The following is an 18,783-nucleotide window of genomic DNA, read 5'->3' as shown; positions in this document are numbered from 1 at the left end:
TAGTAGTAGTAGGAGTAGTAGTAGTAGTATAGTTGCAATAGTAGTGGTAGTAGGTAGTAATAGTAGTAGTGGTAGTCGTAGTAGTAGTAGTAGTGGTAGTAGTAGTAGCAGTAGTAGTAGCAGTGGTAGTAGTAGCAGTAGCATTAGGAATAATAGCAGCATCAGTAGTAAGTAGGTAGTAGTAGTAGTAGTAGTAGTAGCAGTAGTAGTAGTAGTGGTAGTAGTAGCAGTAGCATTAGGAATAATAGCAGCATCAGTAGTAGTAACAGTAGCAATAGTAGTAGCATTTGCAGTAGTCGCGATAGCAGTAGTAGTAATAGTAATAGAAATAATGACAAGGTATAGTAACAAAATAATGCATGTATCCTTACATAGTGGCATAATATAAAACGATTAAAATAATGAATTAATCGGCTTGTGAGATTCAAACAAATTTTTATATTATTTTCATTTTTATCATTATTATATATATGGTTTTCACATTTACTGTGATAAAATTGTTTTTTATACTTTTATTACATTATATTTTATTCACATTCTAACCTGCCACTGTAATTGTCCTTTTTACTACAGTTGCGCTAAAACATACGTAGTACATGTGACACGCATTATTACTCTTGGCGTTATGTTTAAAATGATTTAAAATGATATTTACTTGAAATTGATCAGTACATTATACAATAAAAAAAAATTATTTAATTTTTCATATTTTGGAGTAAATTAAAGCAAATAACAAAAATGATTTGGTTACTGTAATAATGTTAAAATTTAACTTATGAATGTTAAATTATGAAGTCATAAATGTTGAAATTTATACAATGGAAGATATGCTTCAACTAAACCTTGAAAAACAGAAAATTTTAATAGTTGCCATATCTAGTTAGTAATATTCTATTTGACCTTGATGATAATAATATTATAAATATATAATTTTTTTTATGCAAATGAATATATTTATTTAATTTCTAAAGAATCTGCATAATCACAATCTTGCTATTATATAAATTTAAAGGTTATTTTTTAATTTTCTTACATAAAATAAAAACATGTTAAATTAACAAAATTAATTTTTCATCTTAAAAATTTAATGATAATTGCAATATTTGTGGATATAATTCTTAAATAATAATAGTACCTATGTTTCAGTCATTTGTAATGAATTTGTAGCATATTGAATAATGTAAGATATTATCATATATGATGAGATTTTATAATTTATTAGGTGTTAACTAAGAATTAGATAAGTGAAAAACATATTTTAAAAGATTTGAAAACATGGATTATACGTTAGTTTCATAACCAAAATATAGTTACATACCATAAGTGCGCAAAGAACACAAAAAGTCAAACGTATTTGCACGTTTTTTGTATATACACTTTGGATATTAACATGTTATAATAATATAATTATATAGTAGGTAGCATAATAAATATTGTAAAACAAATATTATAAATGCTAAGATATTGTAACGGTAATTTTAAATGATTTTTCTAACGGTTTTACAATGCATATTCGGGACTAATTAAAATTAACTTTATGCTATCATAAAGTTTTAACAATGTTATTAAATAGCAATTTAAATGTTTCTTTAATAATAAGAAGTTCTTAAAAAATTTTAAAACAATTCTTTGTTTCTAGATATATAATAATTTATTGTATTTGAATACCATAAAATTGTAGATATTTTCTTACATATTAAAGCAAAGTAATCAGTGCTGATATCATAACAATACATCGAATTGATGTTTATTCAAATGTATAATAATACAGATATAATATTCACTCAATTTAATCATTTCAATTTAAAACTATTAGCATTCTAAAACGATATTTTATATTCTTTAAAGAGACTATGTAGTTTTAAAATTTATTTTTCAACCCATTTTGTGAAATTCTTCATTTCTACAAATTTATGTTTTCTCTAAAAGTATTTCTTTTTAAAACATTTTCTTTCTTTTCAAGTAAAAATCTTTTTATAGCTCAATTTGATAATGTTCATTATTTTCACACTTTGTAACTTCACTATATGCATCAATACAAGAAAATGACACCAAGAAATATCTCAAAAGTAATTAATAATAACTAGATTAATGGATAATTATTTTGCAAAAATTCATTCTGTAGAGAATTGTGTAATTGAAGAAGTAATCACTGGTGACATAGTAAATATGTAAGTTACACATAATCGATAATCAAACATACACTTATATACTTTGTCCTTTTAAGCTACTTTATAATAAATTTATAATTCGCATGGTCTATACCCTTGTATAGTTTACAATTATATAACTCATAATCATGTGGAAAATTTTTCCCTGTTGTTTTAACGAGTTATAAAATAAACCTTTAAAACATTTTAATCATATTAAGAATAAATTATATTTATTAAAATTAATTTTTTTTTATACAGTTGAAGGAAAGTTTAAAATACTTTCATTGAATAATATATTTCATTATCACAAGTTACGTGTAATTGTGATTGTGTAAGGTTAATTGTAATTTTAAGTATAATTGCAATCGTAGGCTTAATTGTAATTGTGAGTGTACATTAATTAAAGCTAATCAATATTAAGATATGTTAATTCATTAAATTGATTAGTTTTAATTAATTTACACTTATAATTACAATTAGTGTAATTGTAATTGTAAGGGTAAATTAATTGAAACTAATTAATATTACGATATATTAATTCGTTAAATTAATTTTTATTCACAATTATAAATTTGAAGTTACTGACCTAAAATTACTATATTTGAAGCGCCTAATTAACCATACTAATCTTGATTTCATACAATATGTATTAAAATAGATATTCATAATTTTGAATTGGGATTTACAAAATTTTTTTATTTTTGAATACATAAAATATTGTCGAATATTTTAAACTTGTGACTCAACTTTAACTTATATTTCTATTTTAACGTAACTTCTATTGGAAACTAATATAATAATAGTTCCAAAATAATAATTATCGTCATATAATGAAGTATTTCTTAACAATATTAGTGGAAAGAGTTGAAGAAATGAAAATTTTTTAATGTTTTATAAGAAAATCTATATCTAGATTCATATTATTTTTTAAAAATAATCACTTAATTTTTGTCAGTTTATTATAGTTGAATAACAATATTAATGAAGATAGACAAAATAAAATAAAAAGAACTACTAAATAAAAATTGTTGAGTTAAAAAATATGGAAAAATTTTGAAACAGTGAATTAAAATTTGTTTATCTTTAATTACTCGTTATATCTAGCCAATTTTTAAAAATTTTGTAAGTATATAAAACATTAATTATATAGTTGATTAGATAATTATATTTATGCATGTAAAATTTTGTATATAGTTTTGCATACCAATAAAAACTATCTCAATCATCTCAATCAAACTTGAAAGCAATTTTACATTATTTATAGTGCAATTTAAATTAACTGATAAAGAATTATTCATATTGTTTATATATTCAAATACTGTTAGTCTTTAATTTGTATCTATATATATATATATTTACATATTAATATATTTCTAATTATCGTATTTTTTTCAGCAAAATCGTATATGTGTACATGCATACTATAAGTATTTAGTATAAATTCTCAAATAACTATGTTTTTAAATGTAAGAAAGTATATAAAAGTCTTTATATAGATATATCTTTTTGTCTGCTTGTATAACGAAATCAATGTACCCGCGGAAATGAAAACACTCATTAGTTTATTGTTTTTGAAGAAGTTTATTAATTATTTTTAGCAATATAAGATTTTTTCATCGAGAAATTTATTTGTTCGATTTATTGTTGTTATTTCAAATTGCCTATATATATATTGTAAATATGCTTAGTTTATTAATAATTTAAACAGTATTTTTTATAGTGTTTTGTATATTTATTTGACCTTGAAGCATAAGGTTAGAAATTTCTCAAAATACTCAAGTTTGAGTTTGATGAAATAGATCTTTATTAATAATGGACAATTATACCTATATATTATATAAAAAAACAATGTTTATAAAGAGATTTTAAAACGAATATAACAGATTTGCATATGAAGTTAATATCAGTCTCTTAACTGCTTTAACGCGTAGCCGTCGCCGCAAAATAACGAAACTCGATAAGGAAATACTTTTTACGGCTCTAATTCACGCCAATACATGTAATATTTTTTATGCAGATCATGTAAGCTCAACTTTACAAGTCAAGAGAATACATATTAAAATTCTAACAGCAACGAATTATCGAATAATAGCTGTCAGTCATAATTCGTATTCTCGAGCATTTACTATTTATGAGATCATTGCTTTAGACTTGGTTTTTTAATAAAACTTGTAATTTGCTCTTATACCACAACTGTATAAATATAAATAATATTTTTGCAAATAAAATAATAGGATAAATATGAAAAAAATGCTGCGTCAAATATTTTTTTGCCATTGTAGAAAGGTCACTTGAAGGTAAGAAGAGCTAAGTTAAGAAGTGACTCGATTTGTAGCCTGTACCGAGCTACCGAGGCCATAACATTTGTAGAAAGCACATAACAGCGAAGGTTGGTATCGTTTTTGATCCGGGACCTCCCGTCAGCGGATAACTACAAGGGCGGCCTAGGAGAGACAAGTTCCCCGTTGCGGCTTTTCTTGACATGTTAAAAATAGTCCCGCTCCTCTGTCCTCTCCGCATCGGAGTATCAGCGCAATAGCCTACGATGAGGACGGTCAGGAAATCGTGGCGCGCCCCGATTTGCCCCACCCAGCCCTATCCAATAGCGCACATGGCCCCGAAGCCGCGCACTGGCCCCTTAACGGAGCGAAGGAGTTTTTCGTCGCTACCTCTCTCCCGTCTCTCAGAGTTTCGTGTCTCGGACGCCGTCGTAGCGCTCTCTTTCAGTGCCATCGTTGCGCTCAGTTACGATCGGACACGCAGTCGTAGCGCACGTGCATTTTCAGCTTCTCTTGGAAAGCCACGGCACTAAGCCGCGCGCAAACCGGTTTCTGTATGTCGGCATGCAATGCGTAAGCGACGCGGCCTAAGTAGCGCCGTCCTGGGCCTGGGCTGTGGTCTCCTTCTTGGATTGCTTTTATTGCAACGTTCAGTACCGGACCGCCGGGGTGTAAGCCCTCATTTATTAGGTACGACGACCTCACGTCGAGAGATAAGCTCCGGAGGCTTGCTCTTCGTTGGGGTTATGACGGCACGCAAGTATCTAGGCACGCGAGCGAAGGCCGTATATGAGAGTTGGGGTCGCGAGGTACCTGGACAAATCGGTTTCTTTTCATCAGAGGCCTCACGGCCTCCGGTAGAATGCCCAGATTTGCCGATAATTGCTCTTCCACGAGTCGACGACAGCTATCCGCCCCAGAAGAAGTCGTTTCTTATGCTTCAGCATATGTGGACGCGATATGGGGAACGATTTGAGTGGTTCTTGAGGGCTGATGATGATCTTTACGTACGTATGGACCGACTTGAGCATTTACTCCGGAGCGTGGACTCGCGGAGGCCGGAGTACATTGGACAAGCGGGTCGAGGGAACTCACGCGAGTTTGGGAGACTCTCCCTGGAGTATGACGAGAACTTCTGTATGGGTGGACCCGGAGTTATAATGTCGCGAGAAACACTTCGGCGGATGGTGCCTCACATTAAGCATTGCCTAAGTAATCTCTACACGGCGCACGAGGACGTGGAGCTCGGCCGTTGTGTGAGGAAATTTGCTGGAGTTTCGTGTACCTGGAGCTATGAGGTAAGAGAGGAGCGTAGATTATATGCTTGTATGGTCTTATTTCTGAAAAAAGCTTTTTGAAAAACTTGACTTCGGTCGTTTAACAACTCTCCTGCTCTTCACCTTTTTCGTAGTTTTTCATTTCCTTCTTCCTTTTCTCCCTTCTTCTCTTCTACGATACCGTGCTCTACCATACCATTTACCGCTACTTCAATTTAAACGACGCGCTTCAAACCTTAATTTTCATATTTATACCCTATGTCTGCTTTACTCTTAAGACGCGAAATACGAATAATATCAATATTTCATTTTAACATTTTTCTTTACGTCAGAATAAATAAACTGGATGTCAATAAGTAATAAGGTTATTAGCCATATTTTATTGAGAATTTAAATTTACTTTTAAAATCATGATTAATGAAAGGTTTTTATAATTCGTTATAATAAATTTATTAATATTTATTATTGAACATACATTAAATATTAATAACATTGTACAAATGAGTATCAGTATATTTTTCTTAAAATATAATTCAAGCTTATTTCGCTTGTTTAACTGTCAAATATATATTAAGAAGGTTTAACTAGTCCATGAGTTTATTGAGTTATAAAACTTTAAAGCTTTTTAGTTAAGAATATTATAAAATTTATAATGGTAAAATTTAAAAAACATTGTTAATATAAATGCGCACGTATTGAAGATAATTTACACAAATCATTTCAATGAAGTTATCTTTATAATAACAAATAAATTTTGTTTTCATTAAAATTCTATGGATTCTATTTTCATTAATTTATAAATTTATACTAAATATGCTAAATATACTAAATAATAAACAATTTTTATATTAAAAAATTCAAACATTCAAATAATTTAACACTATTACACCGTCATTTAAAAATATTTTATGCTTCTGCTATTTATATTTATAGTTTGCATTAAAAAAAAAAATTGAAAAGAATACGGTCAATTACTTTGATCTGCATCCGCATATGTATTTTACATGGTTTTTATTGTTAATAATCATTAAAACTAATGCTTTATTTTTGTTAATTATAGTTCTTTGAAACATAAGGAATAAATGAAAATATTATGATTATGCAGTTTGTAGGTAACGTGAATAGAAAAATAATGCATAAATAACTGATTGCTTTATAACATTGTGCTCAATTTGCTTGAGAAATAAATAAATTTATATATTTTTCTACAAACGCGCGCTAACTAATGCCATTTAGTATGTTCGGTAAGGCATATTTGTAAAGTTGAGGGCGTGTAGTAGGATATGGTTTAAAATTAATTAATAAAATAGGAATATCATATAAAATTAATTTAATTGAAGAGTCACTGTTTGAGCAGAATTTATAGAAGCATGAGTTTTAGTAAGATAAGTTAAGCGTTATCCAAAGCAAAAAGAATCGACGAGAAAGAAGACGACGAGTCGAACGAAATGAGTCAACGAATAAGGAAGTGACTCGTTAGGTTAAACGAATCGTAAGCTCGCTAAGTAAGCGAGCATATCTTAATACGCGACGGTAATCTCTTGAGACAGTCGTCTTTTCAGTAAGTGAAGAGGAAGAGGAGAGGGAGTATGCATCGTAAGAGTGGCCTTGAGTTGAGATGTCGGTTGCAGTTCCATTGGGACTGTAGAATCGTGCGCGCGCAGGAAGCGAGTAATTTAATGTAATTGACATTTTTCTACGCGTGTCTGGTTGTTACAGATGCAGTCGATTTTATATCACAACAGTAGCGGTGATCTTGCCTTCACCGGCAAGCTGAAAAGTAAGGAAGTACACAGAGCGATCAGCATGCACCCGGTGAAGAGTCCGCCCCATATGTACCGTCTGCACAACTACATGCGGGTCAGTGTCCCTCTTTATTATCCACTTCGACCATTACCTAATCTCTCCTGTACAATATCTCGATTATTGATTCGTTGGTTAACATTGTTATTCTCTCGGAATACAATATATTACATGGAATTTTATAGTTGAATTGATCCTTTTTTATACATATGCTATATATATATATATATATATATAGATTTTTACAATCACTATTCCTAATTCAAATCGATCGTTAAAAATATCTATTTCTAATATGTATCCATAAAAAAATATATATATATAAACAAAAACGAATAATAATAAAATTGCCAAAAAATGATCTATTTATATGGCTCTATACAGAATATACCAAGATTGAAATGTGAAATTTATTGAATTTCATTAGAATAATTGAAAGAAAATAAAGAAATGAAAAAAATTAAACTCTTTACTACGATGAATCTGAATATTAATCGTGATTTAGATTTATAATATATTATGATTTTTAATTTATTATGATATTTAAGTCTACTTCCAATAACAATATCTAATAAACTTTCTTATAAACTTTATTGCTAATATTGTATTTTTTTAATTTGGTTCATACATATCCTAATATTGTATATAATTCAATTGCAATCGATTTTTCGTTTTAATGTGCTCTTTTAAGCCCGCTTTTTATAATTCTCTTTCGGCTATTTAAAAAAAAAATATATATTTTCAAAGAAAAGGCAACGTACGCATGATGTAGAACCATAAAGGCGGTCATTAATAAAAAAATATATATTCTGAAAAATATAAAAAAAATTTCTCTATATAAAAGGAATATGAAAAAATAATTATTGCTTATAGGGTTTGAAGATACAGGAACTTCAGCAAAAACGAATCGAATTGCAGCGCGATATGGAGAGAATGGCACGGAGCCTTTCGTCGCCATTTAGTACCGACGCATACTATCCTTCAGGTAATGTATAATCGTTTTTCTTTAGATTTAATTGTATTGATCGTTGTTCGTTTATTCGAATCTGCTATTGTATTAGGTCGGAAGATTCAGACCTACCATCGATTACCCCCCTGGGATTTCGTCTCACGTTCAGAATATAGCCTTGTTGATTCAAATCCACGCAGACGCATACATAGTGATCTGCGTGAGGGTCTTGAAGACGTGACACGCGAGGTCATGGCTTCGATCAACGCTTGCTCGAGGCAACGGGGGCGGCTAGTTGAGGAACGTCAGGCACTCTACGGATACCGAAGGCGTACCGCTGTCGGAGTCGACACCGTTCTCGACCTTCTCCTGATTTACAAGAAATACCGCGGCAGGAAGCTCACACTCCCCGTACGCCGACACCTTTATCTTCACCAGCATTTTACCGGTAAGACCTTATATTGTTATCTTCATTTTTGACAGAGTTTTCTTCTTTTTTTCAGTAAATAGTGTTTAAAAACTTTAAATCAATATAAATTCTATGTATATTTAAATGAAAAATATATTTTTTAAAATAATGCTTACAAAAATAGTCTTTTGTTATAAAATAGATTTTTATTATAAAAATCAATTCAATGATCTATTTAAAATAATTTGTTCACATTATGCATATTGTTAGAACTTGTTATGAGATTACAATGATGCTTAAATCACCTATAATATTAGTATTATTGTTATGCACTTTTTTCATCATAAGCTTATCAAATTAAGTTGAAAATTTTTATACATGTATATGAAAAAAATAAGACAAATTTATTCATGGAATTACTGGTCACGCAACTACTTATCCTTATATAAAGAAAAATTCAAATATATATTGTTAAAAAACAAGTATAATATTTAAAAACTTATTGCTTTGACAGATTTTCACATTGTTTAGTATTAATTTTATAGAAATAATGAAATATATATTCAACATAATTGGTTGTGAAATCATTATTATTAAAAATAAAATTATAATAATTAGAGAAGTACTTAGAAAAATTTTAATAATTTTTGGAAAAAAAATAAGTAATTTTTGGAAAGCTTAAGTAATTTTTGAAAAATTTAAATAAATTATTTGAATAATAAAATATTATTAACATGACTACCACATTACCATAAGGTTGTTCAATTTATTAAACAATTTTTCGAAATATTTTTATAAATCACTATAAAAAAAAAAATAATCACCACAGGCAACCAAAAAATTATTAATATGTATCAGTCTATTTAATATATAAATTTAATATAATTTAATATACATTTATTTTAATATAACTAATTTTGAATATTATTTTAATTTCATTAAAGACGATTAAATGATAATGTAAAATACAATTATAAATATATTAATTCAATCAATAATTTATTTTATTTATTCTTTTTTTTCAACATATATTGTGCTTTAAATATATAGATGTAGAAATATAATAGAAATATAAAAACCAATGACGAATATCTTAAAATTTTAATATTTTTTATTTAAATCATATTAAAAAAAATTTTTTTAAATAATACGGTATCAATTGTTATTCATATTTTCCTTTATGTTAAAAACGTATTTATTATTATTTTCAATTATTTATAATAATAATAATCTAAATATTACATATTCTTTCTATTTGAATAGATTTTTATCAATGTGCACTAAAATAAATGATACATATAACAATTAATAAGATTTATGTTGTAAATATAAATAAATCTACTTAAATATATTATAAAAATATATATACTTAAATATATTAATAAATATAATTTAATATAATGATAGAATTTTTAAATATTTAAATTATTTAGAAAAATTTATACAATTAATTAGGGAAAGTGCGCCATTACATTACTATTCTCATTTCTTTAAATTTTAAAATTAAATTTATAAACATGTAGTTATTTAAAGTAGTTTTATTATTGTTGTATTAATATATTATTAATTTCATTAGCAGAATTGAATCCATTTTAATAATATATGTTTTATTAAATAATATAAAAAGTATTGTATTACTTCTAAATAATATTTTCAACAATTCATGACTTTTTTTAAAAAGAAAAAAGATCTATACTTGACTTTCAAATTCATATAATAATTTAATTTTTGGATCTAGTAAATAACTTATTAATGATATAATTCTTATGAAATCCAATGTCATTTAAAATTCTTTTGTAAATTTAATGCCAATGAAGATATATTAAATAATTTGTCCTTAAAAATTCTTATAAAAAATATTTATATAAAATTGATTTTAAGTTAATTATTTAAAATAGTTTTAATTTAAGTATTAATTCTGATATTTAACACTTGAAAAGTATTCAATTATAATATTATTTCTTTTTATAAATAAGTTAAATAATAAATATGATTTAATTAATAAATAACAATTATGTTATTGTATTTTAAATTGTCTTATTATATATTTAAATCAGTTAATACTGATGGTTCGTTAACAAAGTGCTGTTCATTCAAAATAGGTTATAATCTTTTGTTGCCTAGCGAATAATATTCAAGAAAAAAAGTATGTGAATTCCTAAATAAATAAATTTTCTAGTTCTCTTGTAAAATTAAATTACCTTAATAAATATAATTATTACGTTGACGAGACTGATATTAAAGTTACATAATTAAAATAGTGATGAACTCAACATAAGAAATTAATAATGCATTTTTCGTGATCACAGGTCTGGAGACACGAGAGGTACCATCTGATGATTTAGATAAGAGGGTCATTCATTTTATTGTGCCAGTATCAGGACGCCAAGAAGCAATGCGTCGCTTTCTCCAAAACTATGAACGTGTGTGCTTGTCACGATTTCAACACACAAAGCTCCTTGTTGTGGTTTATTCAAGTAACGAGCTCGAAACTATTTCCATAAGTCGATTGATTGAACGACTGAAACGTAACTACGGTCAACAGAAGGTACAAATGATTGAGGGTGTGGGCAACTTCTCAAGAGCACGGGCTCTCGATCAAGGAACGACTCTTCTCCGTGAAGATGATCTCATGTTCTTCATTGATGTTGACATCAGCTTCGAGATGCCGATCCTTCAAAGAATACGTCGGAATACTCTGAAAGCTAAGCGTATCTACTTCCCCGTAGTCTTCAGTCAGTATAATCCAAAAATCATATTCGGAATAAGCGATCAAGATATTATTAGCGATGTTAATGGCTTCTGGCGGCTCTTTGGTTTTGGTATCGTCGCCATATATAAGAGCGATTATGACGCAATGGGTGGCTTTGACCTCTCTATTGAGGGTTGGGGTAAGGAGGATGTTGATCTCTTCGAGAAAGCTGTTCAATCGGAACTTCATATCTTTCGTTCATCGGATCTAGATCTTATACACGTATTTCATGGAATCAATTGCGACAAATCATTAAAGGAGCATCAGTTGATCATGTGTAAAGGCACAAGAGCTGATACTTATGCAAGCACCCAACAGTTGGCCAGTCTTATTTACCGAAACTCGGAATATCTCGATTTCGCTAGAATGAAGCGTCTAGTTAATATGACAAGCCCTTCAGCATAGTAAATTACCTTTGCTTTATAAGTTAAAGATGGATTCGCTTGATTGCCGTTATAAGCATAATATCCAAGAATATTGCTCCAGTGATTATTTATGACTGATAATTGTATATTATTAAGATAAGTTGTTTGAAATTTCAAGACTTTTAGAAAATACATTACGGAATACATGTGATATAGGGTGTCTTGTTCAAACATATGATATAAATATTTTGATAAAATATTGCATAAATACAATAACAGTGCTTGTGTGTAATTATAATCGTGCTTTTCATATATCTTATTAAATACGTTATTATAAAGTACAAGTTCTAATGATGAATTACTTTATCTCGGTTAATTTCTTCTTTTCAATCTTAGATTTATTATTTATATTTATTATTACTATTATTACTATTTTTATTACTATTATTTTTATGCTCAAACTATGCTAAAATTAATGACATATTTATAATTGTAATAAGTTACCGCTCAATGCATTTTATACTATTTTATGGAATCAAATAAAATAGTTTCAGAACATATAATTAACTTTTACTAAATATATTTTTCAATTTTAAAGGTTTTTATCTCCAAATGCAGTAATTTAATATTTATACAATATTAGAGAATATTTTCAGAGAAATGTATGAATAATCAGGAATCGTTATGATAATTACGTTTTCGATACATAGGTAAAAGTATTACTATCATCATTATTATTTAATGAAATGTAGAATTTTTATAATTAAGATTTTATGAAATTATGTTTTGTTTTTAATGTAAATTGCCAAATAATATTTTTTCAAGCATTTTGAATCGAAATTTGACCAATTGTAATATATACAATATAATTATTAATTATAAATATATACATATAATAATAATAAGATTATCTTCTTTGGATTTATGTGGTAAGTATACATATGTACGAGTATGGTACTCCATATCCTTTTATTATTTTTTTGTATCGATTTTTATTGAATTAATTGAGTCGATAATATAGTAACCTTTTTTATCGTTATTAGATAAATATATTTAATCCGTTTGCTACTATACTATCCGTCGGAGGTCGTTAATTTATTTGCAAAAAATTTAAATGCGAACTCGTGAACTCGTACGTATTAATTTGGTTACCACTACTCCTTTATTAACTGTTTTCCAATTACATAAAAAATTTTTTTCAAATTTTTGAACAAAATAAGAATCCGAATCCTAAGAGTAATTTATATTTAAGTGAAATAAACCGCTCACGCTGTTATGAGAAAACAGTTATTTGAGAATTTAGTCCAAAGAAGAGAAATATTTTTTATATTGAAGTGTTGCATTAAAAAATCAAAAAGGTTATAATAATTATTACTTTTTGCTTTCTATATAAAAAGTAACTAGATTTACAAAGATATACATTATAGGCATTCGCAAAAAATAGCATAAGTATATACCTTAATAATTTGATTTTGAATTTTCATTCCTTTTTAAAGTTACATAATTGTGCCCTTAAATGGTATTTATTTTAAATTAAAAGATTAATTTAAAATTTGTATATCAATAATTTATTTTTTAATTATGGTTTTGTTAATTTTAGCAATTACTTTTAATTAAGTCGTTTAAATCATCATTAATTAATAACATTAATGGAAGGCATTTAAAATACGTGATTTTGTAGACTTTATTTCAATAAAATAGCATTTAAAAGGATTTTTAGTTAAAATACAAAGAAATTTTAGAACTGTGCTTTTAATATGAATATAGTTTAGACCTATAATTATTAAAAGAAGTCATGTTTTAAAAATTTTCAAAGTGCTATAAATATAATAAATTGAAGACATTTGTCTGCTATTTGAAAACTATTTAATTATATTTATATTTTTTAATTGATATGCATTCGAAGAATTGAAGTGTTACATATCTTTTCAGTAGAATATGTATTTTATTTAAATTCATATACTTAATGATTTTAAATAAAACGAACAAGCCAATCCTGTTTGAAACTATCATCTAAGCCACTATGATTCTTGTGGACTTGCGACTTTTGAAGTAAGCTATTTTCCCCATTGTTGACATAAATCTGGAAATATTTTAAAAGTTAAACTTCTACATAAAATTCATACTCTAGAAAAAAAGCAAATGTTCTTTGTAAAAACTTTTATTCTGTTAAAACATATTGTATCGTTTTATCAAAAAATGGTATTCATGATTATGATGTAATATTAATGAAAATTTTTCTTTTTTCTTTTATTTAAGAATTTATTTTTTCTAAATTACACAATATTTCAAAATTTTGGGTTAAAATAAATATAAAATAATATTTTTTAAACAACGTATATTTATAAAGAAAAAACACGAGAAAAATTAATTAATATTATAATTATAGAATATACTTATAAACAATATGACTATTACATTTTTGTTCATAAATGTCACTTAACATCTGCGTAAAAATACAATCTTATTCGTGTTTTAAAATGCACATTCGTATGATTTTTAATCATATATTTCAATCTTTTTGCATGTAAATGAAATTTATTCGTAATTAATTAAGTTAATATTTATAATGCAAATGAAATGCAAAAGCAATGAAACTATATATAAAAACATTCAAAATTCATTACTTCTTTAATAGGAATTAACAGAATGCTAATTACTTTTTCAAACAATATTCTTTTTGTATATATATGTTTATAATTACATACACATGCGCACACATATGTATAGATTGATATATGCAAATACACATGATCTTAATTAATAAATAAACTAAGTAACTGATAACAAGTAATAATTAAGATTTGTATTCTTACACAATTAATAATTATGAATTTAAAAATCTTACCAATTTGTCCCCTTGTTCAACAGTACTATTATATTTGTGTAAAATTTTGCCTAAATAAGATGGCTGCTCTTTCGTTCCATGTAGGATTAGTTTTGAATCACCAACACTTCCACTATTATTTTGTGGGCCAATCTGTCAAAGTATATTAAACCATTTAAAGATGTTTTATTCATATAATAAATAGACATTTGAACACTTTTATTATTTACTTAAATTAATATTTACTTTAATTAATACTTAATAAATTAATACTTAATTTAATATTTACTTATAAAAAAAATTTAATGAAAATTTAAGTTATTATCATATTTTTATTTTTAAATTGTTAATCCATACTTATCATACAGAATTTTTGTTTCTTTTATAGAATTATTTCTTAGACTATATAAAATGTAAGCGGTTAAATAATATTATTTAACTTTCCACATAACACAAAAGATTTCGAAACAATTTTACAGTTTATTATTTATTATTTAAAAATAATTATTGTTTAATATATAAGATCTAAAGTATCAAGATATACTTTCGAATAACTTCATTTCCGGTTATTGTTACTGATTTGTATTACAAAATTAAATAAATTAATGCTGTATTTTCAATTTATATAATACTTCTGGCAACAAAGTTGTAATTAACCTCATCAAATATGTCCAAAGACCAAATTCCTTGAGGATTTTCTCCCCATGTAGCCACCGACATGAATTTCCATTCGATAAAACCTTCAGTTGAATCGTCATATTTTCTGGTACCTAATATTTGAACCACAGTGCCTGTTAAATATTAACATCTTATATAATATTATTTACAAACATTATTGATTAGTACTTCAAGATAGAATTATTATCACTAACTATATATAGATAAGTAATAGTAATTATAAATTTTAAAATGAATTATGAAATTTATTTTGTTATTAAACAAAATTATTAAAAAAAATTTCATAATAAAAATATATAATGAAAGAAAGTAATGTTTTAAATGCGATAAAAACTTTCGAATATATAATTTATTAAACAAGAACTGTATTAATTTTAATTAACTTTATGAATTAAATAAAATTCTAGTTAATTATGGGTGCAGAATATTTATATTTTTATAATAGTACTAATTTTATTGATTAAATTAAAATGATTTCAGTAATTACGAAAATTTAAAAATTTATGTATACATTCTTTTAATTTTTTTATTTTCTTCGAAAACAAGAATTTTTGAGAGTGAAAGAAAGTTTAAAAATGAAAATATAAAATGCATTAATATTTTGAAAAATTATAGATTTAGATTCACTTGAATAATTCACATTATTCAAGTACTTCTCTTTTACGTATTTTAGGTTTATCAAAGATTATTTTGATAAAATTAAACCTTTTATATACCTTCGATTATAGGAAAAACTAAAGAATAAATAAAAAAAATTTCCTTTAATAATCAAAAATAATAAAAATAACACTATTAGTTGTAGTAATAGTAGTAGAACTTAGAATTACTAGGTGATAGTGAATAATTTTATGATATTGTAAAGAAAGATGTTACACGGTGAAAAAATAGAACTGCAAGAGATTGACACTACATATCATGACATATCTGTACCGGAGGGCGCTGTTAAATACATCTGAAGAGCGCCACGTAGTGTATATTCGACATTTGTTTCAACTTGCACATGTTCCAGGTACTGAATTTCGTTAGCTGTACCGATACAGCCGTCCGCATCAAATTGTATCCTCCGTGGCAAACCGTAACTTACTTCGCGGACAATTCTGTGAAATTTAATTGAATACTTCAGACATTATGCTATATGAAGAGTATTTCCATTTGTGTTAAAGATGTTTTAATCAATTCGCATGAATTTGGCGCTTATTAGTAGCTAAGCAATAATCTCTTAAATATTTTCAATTGATGTTACTTTATTTGATCCATCTCTTTATAATTATGATATTTCAAAGTTTACTCATCTTTTAAGGCCAGGCATTATATATTTTGTATTAATAACGCCATCAAAATTAATAATTTGTAATTTTCATTAAATTAAAGATATATTGTGTTAAATTGATTTAAATATAATTCCATTGTGTTAATAAGATTTATATTGGGAGTAATATTAGAAAGCTATATATGTAAAGCTTATATAAGAATATAAGCAGGAAGTTAAAAGTATTATGAATAGGTAATAAATTATTATGGCGCTTACAACGAAGAAGACCGAACTACACATATAGTTTTTTCAGGTACATTAATCCAATTGGAGCTTGCAGTAACTAAAGCATAGGCATCCATCAAACCAAAACCAAATCGGGGATTAAACCACAGTCCTACTGTGTTTCTAAACCAACCTGGGTTACTTCTTAAAAAATAAATTATCAAATAATGTAAATAATTATTATATTTTTTCAATTAAATATCTTAAATAGTAATTATATATATATATATATATATAAAAGAAAAGTTCATGCTAGAAAAGAAATGTGATAATAATAATTACAATATTAAAATACAAATTATTATAGTGAAAATTTAATATAAAGATCTTACATATTATATACCCACATATATATTTAAAAAATCATACCTTAATGGATCGTGTTTTGATGTATAAACTATGAGATGTTGTATATCTCGCCAGGTTAGATTTTTACTAAAACAAAAATAAATTTTTTTTTACATTAAAAATTTAGTAAACTAAGAAAAGTTTCTTAGCTTAAAAGTAGATATATTATTTTACTTTCATTATATGTATATATATTTATTTATTTATTTATTTACATACACATGAATAGATAAAGAAAGAGAGAGAGAGAGAGAGAGAGAGAGAGAGAGAGAGAGAGAAATAAATAGAGAGATAATGAATATAGAATAAGAAGTATAATGTTAAATATCTTTTTTAAACAGTTGTATTAAATGACTTACAAGAATTTATTCAAATGTAGGCATACTTTTTGAAATTAAATAAATTTAATTAATTTAAAAATGAATAAAAATAAAAAATATAAGTATTTTCTTACTTGACTTGTAAAGCTAGTGCCAGAATTCCAGCTGCTAAAGGAGCTGAAGCAGATGTTCCAGTATGACTAGTTGTACAAGTATTTTTTAAATCAGTTGTTGCCTGTAAAAATTTAGAACTATTAACATTGTTGAAAGCAAATGAAACAAAAATAGAAAGTATCAGATTTAGTTAACAGATCTCTATGATCGATATTTAATTAATAAATTAGAAAAGTGACGACTCATTACAATATTATATCTGATAATATTAATATTATTATCGATGTTTTTGGAAGATTTAAGTAGATTCACGCATCTGGTTAACAAATTGAAAATGTCTATGTAAAAATCGAAGCGTCTTTCTTCCCTTTTCTCTTCTATCCTGTATGAGTGTACGCGCGCGCGCGTGCATACATGTATGTAAAAATAAATATATATATATATATATATATATATATATAGAGAGAGAGAGAGAGAGAGAGAGAGAGAGCGAGAGAGAGTACACTATTAATAGAAAACATGCATACAATACATACTGAATGTTATGATGAGGCGGGAGACTAACGAGATATGAAAAGACATATGAATAACGATGATCGATGAGCGATGCTAAAGAAATGTCGTCACTGACTATCATCTGATCTTGGTAGGCGCCGCTGCTATATGTTGTGGCGAGGGTTGCGGGACACATCTCACCATACCAAGGAAAACTTCCGGTTTGACTTGCTGAACCTATTGCCAAAGTATACACACTGCCGACGTAACCATCGCATCCGCAGTCGTCCGCTTTTGAGCCTCCATTTCCGGAGGCCCATACATAGATGCTCCCCCGACCCTCACGACCCTATATATAAAGATCGTTCGAGTTTATTTTTCAGAAATATGTTATTTCTTTAAATATGTTATAAGACATCAACTGACTATGCGATTCACTTGCATTTAAGGCATTTTTTATATTAAGATACACGAGCA

General features: G+C 26.8%; 2 protein-coding genes across 2 annotated transcripts in view; one reads left to right on the top strand and one right to left on the bottom strand.

The window, feature by feature from the left end:
- Positions 1–4,875: 4,875 nt before the first annotated feature.
- On the top strand, positions 4,876–12,354 carry Chsy (Chondroitin sulfate synthase). The gene is made up of 5 exons (XM_011503369.1): positions 4,876–5,730; positions 7,429–7,569; positions 8,386–8,497; positions 8,574–8,909; positions 11,180–12,354. Exons 1-5 carry the CDS (start codon positions 5,002–5,004, stop codon positions 12,025–12,027), a joined length of 2,166 nt encoding a protein of 721 aa, XP_011501671.1. The 5' UTR covers positions 4,876–5,001; the 3' UTR covers positions 12,028–12,354.
- Positions 12,355–13,842: 1,488 nt separating this feature from the next.
- LOC105365254 (neuroendocrine convertase 1) overlaps positions 13,843–18,783 on the bottom strand; it is an 11,992-nt gene continuing 7,051 nt past the window's right edge. The window contains exons 8-15 of the mRNA XM_011503368.1: positions 18,443–18,655; positions 17,832–17,932; positions 17,399–17,464; positions 17,024–17,173; positions 16,423–16,589; positions 15,472–15,605; positions 14,836–14,967; positions 13,843–14,070 (exon numbers count right to left, since the gene is read on the bottom strand). Of these exons, the coding sequence (XP_011501670.1) occupies positions 13,960–14,070; positions 14,836–14,967; positions 15,472–15,605; positions 16,423–16,589; positions 17,024–17,173; positions 17,399–17,464; positions 17,832–17,932; positions 18,443–18,655 (1,074 nt within the window). The 3' untranslated portion in view covers positions 13,843–13,959. The remainder of the gene's footprint in view (positions 14,071–14,835; positions 14,968–15,471; positions 15,606–16,422; positions 16,590–17,023; positions 17,174–17,398; positions 17,465–17,831; positions 17,933–18,442; positions 18,656–18,783) is intronic.

Source organism: Ceratosolen solmsi, unplaced genomic scaffold, assembly GCF_000503995.2.
Source record: "Ceratosolen solmsi marchali unplaced genomic scaffold, CerSol_1.0 scaffold63, whole genome shotgun sequence".
Lineage (NCBI taxonomy): Eukaryota > Metazoa > Arthropoda > Insecta > Hymenoptera > Agaonidae > Ceratosolen > Ceratosolen solmsi.
This window is presented reverse-complemented; position numbering and strand designations above follow the sequence as displayed.